Source organism: Prosopis cineraria, unplaced genomic scaffold, assembly GCF_029017545.1.
Source record: "Prosopis cineraria cultivar Desert tree isolate PC_DT_omini unplaced genomic scaffold, ASM2901754v1 PC6, whole genome shotgun sequence".
NCBI classification, from domain to species: domain Eukaryota; kingdom Viridiplantae; phylum Streptophyta; class Magnoliopsida; order Fabales; family Fabaceae; genus Prosopis; species Prosopis cineraria.
Genome location: NW_026555337.1, coordinates 20,674,200 through 20,684,708, shown reverse-complemented (window position 1 = coordinate 20,684,708; position 10,509 = coordinate 20,674,200). Strand labels below are relative to the sequence as shown.

Genomic DNA, 10,509 nt, shown 5'->3' with positions numbered 1-10,509 from the left:
CGAATGGCCAACTTTCACTAGGATCAGAATGTCAAAGTTGACTAAGACTATAGCACTGATGATGATCGAGATGGGACAATCAACTACCACCAGGACTCAATTGACGCGATGATGGGGACCAAATGGCTGACTTCCACCGAGATAGGCAATAGATACAACCAAGACCGGACAACCAACTTCCACATGGACTGAATTGACAACGAAGACCGAAACAAGACCGTTGACTTCCACTGATACTAGAAGGCCGACTTCCATCGAGGACGGATCAGGTCGAAGTTGGCCGTCCTCTTTCGATCATTGTCATTGGTCCAGCCTCGGTGAATGCCGGCTGTCCAATCCCAGTGGAAATTGGTTGTCCTACCCAGTAGTCTTCATCAGTCTGATCTCAGTGAAAGTTGGTCGTCCGGTCCCCATTAGTGGTCACCTAAAGTCCGATCCCCATGGAAGTCGGCATTTAGTCTTGGTCAACGGTAGCAACTTGTTTCCATCAACTTTGGTGGGTTCAATTACCGTTGGCGGGCCAATCAATCAAGCTTTCATAGATTTGGATTTAATTACAAAAGAGATTGAGTTAGGATTTGAAATAATAGGGTTTAAAAATGATATAATCAAATTCAAAACCATACATTTTTAATCACCCAAATAATGGATTTGCTTCAAATTCAAATCCAAGTCCAAATCTATATGTATCCAAACATAGCACTAGTTTATTTGATATAAGCAAAACATGCACATACTCATCTATGTTCCATCTCAAGCTTGTCATATGAATCTATACTATTTAAATTTTATCGAACTAACAATAGTATAACAACTACCCCCTAACTTTGTGTCATATGAAGATCGATTTAGATTAGATATCCAATACCCAATTTCTCTTAAAACTGTTTGTGTGGGGTAAGTTAATATTTCATAGGGCTGTTGAGATTGATTTACCAAAAAGAAAAATAAAATAAAAGGCAAAGAAAAGAAAAAGGAAAAAAAAAAGAACATAATTTATATAGTTCGTTTTTAGGGGAAGGTTAGGGTAAAATAATCGATCACAATATTTGTTCGATCCCGTAAAAAAATAGAGTAAAATTCTCTCTAAAACCATTTTTTCCCGTTGACTTGCCTCACATCACATGATATTCATTGAGAAAACATCTGCATTATAGCACGAAATTAAAAGCACCAATGCTTCTCAAATTATATTATATTATATATATATATATATATATATGTTGACACTCACACACAGAGTGATAATATCAGCATATTGATTGATTTACTTTTCTTTTTTATCATCCAAAAATGAAGAAAAATAATAGTTGAACTATTGTTTTTCTATAGATTCACAAGGGGGAACTGTATTCGCCACCCAAGCATCTGTCAATCGATGTTTCAAAAGAGTCGCATCACGTGATAAACCTCGTTACCACAATTACTAACAACAACAACAACAATAATATAACAGTTTTGGACAAAAATATTCATAAAGTGATCAGTCATGGGTATCCAGTATTCTAAAGTGAGGAAAAGGATAAAAACACCCATAACGTTATATGGATGGGTGCAAAAGTAATAGACTGTTAGTTTTGACCTAACACTGTTAACTCTAACCGTTAAATGCTGAATGTGCATGCCACATGTTAGTCTTTGCTGACATGGACTAATAAAGGGGTAAAAATACCCATGAAGCTATCGGCTAGGAGTAAAAATACCCACAAGTCATAAGTTATGAGCAAAAATACCTATAACGTTATCAGAGTTAGTGCAAAAATGACAAATCCATCCAATTCCTTAAATGTTGACTGTTTAGCTGATACCTAAGCAAAAGTTAACCATTTTTTTCAATGAGGCAGACAAAAAATATTTCTAGATAAAATTCTCTAAAGGTTAATTGGTTGTTGTATGAATACCATGTGAGAAAATATCATTTTGACTGAAAATCAAATTAAATCACTTGACTGTTTGTAGCAGTGGCGAAAATCATTTGAAAATTTTAAACCTATTATGAATGCAATTGCTTAAGGTTGTGACAATATTCTTAAGTTAGATGTGTTTAGTCTCAATCTCCGATTTTGTACAACCTATCTCACTATGTAAATCTCAAGTTTTGCAAATAAAAAAATGAGTGGAGAGAGAGAAAGGAAGGGGGCGAGATATGTTACGATGGAAAGAAACTATGTGGCATTGAGCTTGACTGATTGGTCACTATTCCATATACTAAAGTAACATTATCGATACTTATACGGTGATAGATTAACATCTATAAAAATTCATCTGGGAATATTTTTTATCTACATCAGTGAAAAAATAGTTAACTTCTACTTAAGTGTAAACTAAACGGTCAACATTTAAAGGATTGGATGGATTGGTCACTTTTGCACTAACTTTGGTAACATTATGGGTATTTTTGCTCATGGTTTATGACTTCATGGGTATTTTTGTCCCTTTATTAGTCCACATTAGCAAAGACTGACACGTGACATGCACAGTCAGTATTTAACGGTCTAGTTACTTTTACACTCATCTATAAATATTATGGATATTTTTATCCTTTTCCTCACTTTAAGATATTGGTTGTCCATGACTAACCACTTTGTAGGTATTTTGTAAATTGTAATGTTATTACAAACCCAAAGGGCTCCACACCTACTTGTTTCAAATTATACATACCAAGTATGTAATATTTTTGAAGAGTTCTTCAATTATTTGCGAAGCACCCACACTTTAAAATAAAATATAAACGTGCCAGCAGGGTACAATGCATGTCTCGTACGGTTACTTTATAATACATATCAATATTCTACTATTTTTATTGTTATATTTTTCTCATTAAAACATATTTACATGACTTAAATCCTTAAAGAAGTAATATTTTTTAATAAACAAATGAGCAAATTATCCCTTAAACTTTGGTCTAGCAAACCCTGAACTCATTTATTGTGCAAATTATTAATTTTATCAACTTTTAAAAATAATATAATTTAACCTTAAATAAAAGTTAACTTTGACTGTTAGTTGACAAAAAAAAATATAAAAAGGCCTTAAAAATTACAAAGAAAAGGTTGGATCCACTATTGTAATTTTTGGCATTTTTTTATAATTTTGAGTCATTTTTTAATTAACTAACTGTTTGAGTTAACTTTTAATAACAGTAGATATTAGATTGCATCATTTTAAAGTTCAAGGAACAATTTACATAATAAATAAGTTTAAAGTTTCTGGTGCTAATTGACCTAAAGTTCAGGGACTAATTTACTAATTTATACTACTTTAATTTGGTTATAAACATCTTTAGATTACTTTACAAATTCTTGTTTAAGATCATACTTCACTTCACTCTTTGCTTGCAGGTTTCTCTTCTTTTTTTAAAAAAAATTCAATTAAAACTTTATACTATGAACATTAAAGGTTTAGTTATTATAAATTGACTCCGTCAAGTATAAATATCCGGTCCATCAATGACCAGCAATTTGCTAAGAATATAAATATTGTATCCATCGTGGATTCATAACACAATTAAAGTCATTCAACGCGCGCGGAAACTGGATGACGAACTTAAATCACTCATCAATATTATAATTTCAGACAATTTCAACTCATTGATATTTTAATTTTAATTTTTTAAAGTGTTAGTTGAGATAGTTATTTATCATATTTTTAAAATTTTATTTTTACGTACAGAAAAATATAAGACATAATAATCCGTCAAAATTTAATATAAACTAGCATATCTTACACATCTTTATTCATATAGGCTCGTAATACAAAATCTATTGAAACATGGTTCATGGGTCCAAATTAAAGTCATGAACAATCACACACGCGTTAAGGATTCAAAACAATTCTAAATATTTATCAAATTAGAGTAAATTAATAAAAAGTTTATGTGAGCTTTTATTAAAATTATATACTTCTTGTTTGCATTCAAATTGTGAATTTGAAAGCTCAGGCTGAACTCAACTTAATTGACTTTAAAATAATTAAAAGAAAATTTTTATGAAGCCTCAGCCACTAAATCATCCACACTCCACCCATGATGAGTAACCATGATAGACGAAAGTAGTTTCTAAATTCAAGAAAATTGACGATTATGGGGTTTCGGCACCAAGCTAGGATCATCTATAAATAGAGAAGCCATCTCTCAACAATCATGATCATCAGCATCAACAAACAATCAATCTCAAACTCCATGTCTGTTACTTTATTTTATTTTTTCTTTTATCATGTAGTTTTAGTCTTTATTTTCTGTTGTACGACCGGCATAGCCTGTCACCTCTTTCTTTAATTATGTATCTCTACTTTTCTATATCTATATTAATTTTTCTCACTTTGCATTCTCACATCCAAGTGAACTGTGGTAAGGAAGCTCAGGTTTCTCGTGTTTGATTAGAAATTAGGTTCTTCTATCATTTTGAGACCCTGTGTCTCTTCCACACCTTGTGACCCCCCTTTTTATTTTTGCCTAATACTCACATTATTAAAGTATAACACAAGAAGTCTCACATCTAAATGTAATAAACAAATATGAGAGGCATATAAGCTTGTTTAAGCTCTATTAGTATAATAGTTGAGTCCAAACACAATTACATACAAAAACTAAACACCCATGAATTTTATGAAAATTACACAACCTTTTCTAATTTTTGGAACCTACACAAATCCACTTATCTTACAAACAAAATGAAACAAGCCTCTTTAAAAAAAAATATGGATTTTAATAATTGATGACATATTTGTGTAATTTAATTTAACGAAGTTCTCGAGAAATATTTTTGTATAAACTTTTTACCTACTTTGAAGGATAGCTTTTATGGATTTTAAAAATGGAAAAAGATGTCTTTATGTAGATTTTAAAAAAAGGGTAAAAACTTATAAGAGTAAGAGTAATTTGGTTCCTATTTAAAAGAAAAAATGTAGATTTTTTTCCTTTGGTTACGTTGTGATTTAAAAATAAACCAGATATCAGTGTAAATAAAATTCATGAGAAGCGGGAGCAAATCTGTTAAATAATAATTATTACTTCTAGACTTTTTTACAAGAGTCTTTTTTTTTTAAGCTAAAAATTTCCCATTGTTCCTTGCATTCGTTAAAAATTTCCTTTTTTCCTCCTTTGAAAAAAAAATTAAACTTCAAGTGTATTTATTATTGTCTGTGCGAAACAAGCATTTGTTTCTTATGAAGAAGTGTTGAGGAAGTACATCAGAACATGAGCCCCTAGACTTCGATTGGAATCAAAGACTGAGGGAAAGAATCAATCCGAACTTTCTGACCAATGCATCCATTATATATATATATATATATGAAGTATCAAAGAAATGCAAAACTACAAAACCACATACCCACCCACTTAATTTGTGTTATAAATTAATTGATTCAATTTATCAGTAATTTGAAATACAGATATCAAGCCTAACTATAATTGCTTTCAAAAGGCAGTCTCTTATTTTGGGGGTTCTTTTTCTTTTTGCGTTGCTTCTTACCGCTGAAGCATTCAAAGAAAGCAACCTTGAAGGTAAATGTGGGTTCTGCTTGACCTGATAATTTCTTGGCTTTTGGATATATATATATATATATATATGGGGAGAGAGGGGGGAGAGAGAAGAGAGAAAGGGGGCAATAATTGTTAATTAAAATAGAAAGAAAAGGACAAAAGAAATGAAGTTAAAGAAAAAGCAAAAGAAAGAAAGTAAAGGGGAAAAAGGAAAGAAGATAAAGTGAAAATGACAAAAAAAAAGGAGAATAGCAAAGTGGGTAAAAAAGAAAAAGAAATGGACACAATTTAAAAAAAGAAAAAAAGACAAAAGAAATAAAGCAATAGCAAGTAAATATTTAATTAAGAAATCGGAAGGAAAAAAGCAAGAAAACTAAAATATAAAATAATATAGAAAGAAAAACAGTCCTCATATTCCATTAGAATCAGCTGAAAATTGGGCCCGCCTGAAGTGATAACCAATCTGACTCATTTCTCTTGACAACCTTGCATTTGAAAAGTTGTAGCGTGGCACGTACGTCGCTCCCTGCAACACCAACAATAATTGCTGTCGGTGCAAGTGTCGATGTTGCAACCATCGCTGAACAATGGGGTGTTTGTGGAAGTTGACGATGGGTTGAAAGAGAGACTGAAAAGAAGAGCAGAGGGATGATGAAGCCGAAGACAGTGGAGGCGTCTCCTCTGTCGCTGTTGCCGTCGGGATGAGAGATGGGAGAGATGAAGTCAAACAAGAAGGTCATGCCAAATACAAGTCTCCTGGGAAGCTCCATGTGAAAGTTTATAGCAAGGGTTCACAGGTTCAGTTTGATTTAGTTTTGAAAAAAACTTTACGGAACAAATCAATATATAGTTTGGGACCTATTCAGTTTTTTTTTCTAACCAATTTGATTCAGGTCTAATTAAGTTTGAACTTTTTAATAAGATATTCTTCTTAATCGTCAATATATATTCATGTTCACTAATAATTTTTAACTATTAATTATTATTTGTAATGAAAATGTCATGCCCTAAAAATTTAACATGACCGACATGAGATATATGCACAAATTCACATCCCTAAAGCTTTAATTAGGAAAAATTCTGAATTAATGTTTCAAATTTTACCTTTCACATAAATCAAAATATCAAATTTTTTATAAAAATTTCTGCAGCACCTCCCCTAAAGGTCAGATCCTCCGAAATCTCTACAACAAAAAGTTTACAACATATATCCAACAATATAGAGCTTTGCTCCTTAGCAATAAATAATTGACATAACAAAAAGAATCAGGACCTTAACTATAGTTAATGTGGAGCACTCTAAATTGGATTTAGAAAAGGTACCGCATAGGTTTCAGAATTTTACATGAATAGGAAGATATTATCAAAACTGATCTTCTAGCCAATTCAACCACGAACCCATCAAAGATCAGTAAAGGGTACAGAGTCAGCTATGTTATATGAGACCAAATAAAATATTTTTCAGTAAATGATGTCCCAACAATAAACAATTAAACATGAATAAAATAAAAGTTTGAAAACAATTATGTAAGTTAAAGAGACAACGATTTTCATAAAGATTTAGTAATCCTCAAAATAAAATGGCTTTATATAACTTTAAATAAAATTTTGAACCACTAAATTATCAGATTAAATGTTATTGTCACTTGATTTTAAGAAAAAAATAAACAAAATAAATAATTATAAATAAATTACTAAATAAAAATAATGAGATGTAAAATCACCAAATAATTCTAATTTATGATTATAGGAACTTATCAGAACAATTAACAAACATGGACACACAGTCCACGAGAGTAAATAACCAAACGCAACTTATGTCCAAAACAAACGTGAAGACACAGTCTACGAGAGTAAGTGACCAAATGTAGCCGAAGCACAAAACAAACGTGGACACACAATCCATGAGAGTAATGCTAACCACAAACGACTTGAAGCCACGAAAACAAACATATGTACGAGACCCACAAATAATAAATGTGAGAATAAAGCTCATGAAAATCAAACTAACTAGTCATTGACCATGGTGTACCAAGGGCTAAAACTGCTGTTAGTAACAAGTGTTATGTGTAAAGTCCTCTTCAAATCCATTTTCAAATATGTAAGGAAATCATCACTTTTTAAATAAAATTTTCATTTTCAATGTCAAACTCGCAAAGAATCATTTTTCCATAGCAATTCAACAATTTTCAAAATGAAATCTCATAACTAAAATCCAAACTTATATTTACTGATTATCTAAAATAATCAATTCTGGTAAAATAATTTCACAAAATAAAGTAATTTGATCAACAAAATATCTAATAATCACATTATTATTGTAAAAAGAATTTGCATAAAAATGTAATATTTTAATAAAAAAATTTTATTGAAATATCAGTTGGAATACTATTTACTTACCTATCAAATTCCAAAATTCAAAAAGTCACTCCTTTTTAACCTTTACCAAGTTCTTCCCAACATCCTATATAAAGATAAAAATTTAATGGCTTATGCTTGAATCAAACAAGATACCTCTCAAAAATTAACTCAACCAACCTCTAACAATAATAACTTCAAAAAACAAGATACCTCTCAAAAATTAACTCAACCAACCTCTAACAATAATAACTTCAAAGTTTTAAGACCATAGTTTACACATAAAACGTTCCTTATAATTTTCAACCTTAGCTAATCACTTTGACTAAAATACAATATCTTTTAGGCTTTTTGTCAAGCATATAGTATGCAACATCTCTGAACCATTCACTAAAACTTCTTAATTCTCAAACTTTACCCAATAATTTTCAAACACCAATATCTAAATTTATTATACTTTTTAAACTCAACATTCATCAAAATTAAGTTAGAGTTCAAGGAAAACCAACTCTAAATTCTTCTTCTTAAAATAACTAAATCAATCAGGTGAGATTATCTATCAAAGATGAGCTCTATCAATATAAAAAATTTTTCACAATTTCTAGACGGTAAAGAATCTCCTTATCTAGCTCTTAAATTTTTGCTTTTTCAACCGTATAATTAACTTACAAACTCAAGGGAAACCAATCAACTCAAGCTTCCAAAGTCCTATGCCTTCAACAGATAAATCAATCTTTAACTCCAAAAATATTAAATCCTCATCCCCACATTATTCATGGCAGCAGAGAAAGGAGGAAGAGATTTTCAATATTTCAACCCACAACACGAGTATTCAGCAACCGGGAAGTAAAGGATCAAAGTTTATTACCTCAGACCATCAACAATACAAACAAGAGGTAAATCACGATGAAGAATAGAGGAGAGGAAAATTCTGGGTCTACTTGAGCTGCAACTACACATGCAAAGGACCACAGCTGACATCGGCAAGGATATGAGAAAGTAGCTTCGATGCTGATTCTGGCCGGCGCTCCTACCGTGTCACGCCTAACAGACCAACGAAGAAGACATAAAGATTCAATGCTTCCCATAACTACACACACTCGACAGCGGCACTTGAACAAGGAAGAAGAAGAGCAACATCATAGGGGAAAGCCGAAAGACTAATAGATCGAACATTTTACACCCATAAACCAGCACCAACAACACAAAATAGAGGAATATGCTACACGACTCTGATAGAGGAAAAGAAATAACAACTGGTGATAGAAAGCAGAGGGAAGCGCAACACGAACAGAGGAGGAAGATTAGAGAATCTAGTGATCCAACCCACTATAGCCGACGAAAGTGAACGGAGAGGAGAGTGGCGGATGAACTGATGGCGATGGGAGGAGGAAAGTGCAACGGGGAAGAGGAGAAGAGCAGTGAAGAACAATCACGATCTCTCTCACTCTCAAGTCGGCCACAGAGCAACGAAGAAGACAAAATAAAAATAGAAAGCTTATGGAAAAAATTACAGCAAAAGACCCCGTCAGATTTTATTATTATAATAATAATTTTTTTTATAACAAAAGTAAGTGCACATCCAGTAATTTTCCAGTAAAAAATAAAAATAATATACTTAAATAAGATTCAGACTCTAGACTTTTATACAAATAACTAATATTATCAACCAAGCCACTACTCCTCATTTATCATAAAATTAAAATAATTAAATTAAATATAAATTGTGAGAGAATTTATTTAATTTAAAATTTAAGATCATTATATTCCTACTAGACCAACATTCCTTTTTGGTAAAATATTTTTAGAATCAATACAAATACAATTAAAACTCACTATTGTATATTTTAAATTTTACTAGAATTCATAGGTTATTACAAAAAATCTCTTGAACACTAGAGAATGTTTTTTGACTATTAATTAGCATATTTAACTATTAAAAATTAATGTATTATCACTACTATAAAAAAAGAAATAAATGACGGTTAATACGCATCATTTATGTGACTGACATTTAAATTTTCCCAATAAATGACGGTTATAAAATCGTCATTTAAAATAAAATTTTTACAGAAGGCCATGCCAAATAAGACAATCAATGACGGGTAAATTATTTACCCATCATTTGAAGCCTGACAATAAATGAAAGGTAAATAATTTACCTATCATTTATTGTGACTTTAAATGACGGGTAACTTATTTACCTATCATTTAAAGTATGGTAAAGGATAAATAGTTTACCCATAATTTAAAGTCACAATAAATGACGGAAAAATTATTTACCCATCATTTATTGTTATACAAATGACGTTATTTATATAACGGTCATTTATTATATAATTTTTTTAATACGTGAGCTATTTTTATACCATCTCCCTTGCAAAAAAAAATTAAAATAGCAGCAGACAGTCATTTTAAATTTGAATATCAACAAAATTTATTGTATTCAATTTCAAATTAATCAATAAATAAATGTAATTATATAAAGTAAACTGTTTCTGAAAATAAACTACCTATTAAAATTATAAACATCCTAACTAAGTTCTATTAATCTTCTTTATATGAGGTCCACACTTAAAAAATGTATTGATACCATTCTTCAATTACCTCATTTATTTCTGCATCCTCGAATTCTTCAACATAATAATCGTCATAGTACTGCAATATAT

The 10,509-nt window shown here is 30.9% G+C and overlaps 1 protein-coding gene across 2 annotated transcripts; it reads right to left on the bottom strand.

Annotated features, from left to right (window-relative positions):
- Positions 1-5,798: 5,798 nt before the first annotated feature.
- LOC129312758 (uncharacterized) lies at positions 5,799-9,292 on the bottom strand. Of its 2 annotated transcripts, none has more exons than XM_054955451.1 (2): positions 8,709-9,292; positions 5,799-6,238 (listed from the first exon to the last, which is right to left on the bottom strand). In XM_054955451.1, exons 1-2 carry the CDS (start codon positions 8,819-8,821, stop codon positions 5,908-5,910), a joined length of 444 nt encoding a protein of 147 aa, XP_054811426.1. In that variant the 5' UTR covers positions 8,822-9,292; the 3' UTR covers positions 5,799-5,907. The 2 variants fall into 2 exon arrangements, with proteins under 2 accessions (XP_054811426.1, XP_054811427.1); XM_054955452.1 differs by having other exon boundaries at positions 5,799-6,169.
- Between the last annotated feature and the right edge of the window lie 1,217 nt (positions 9,293-10,509).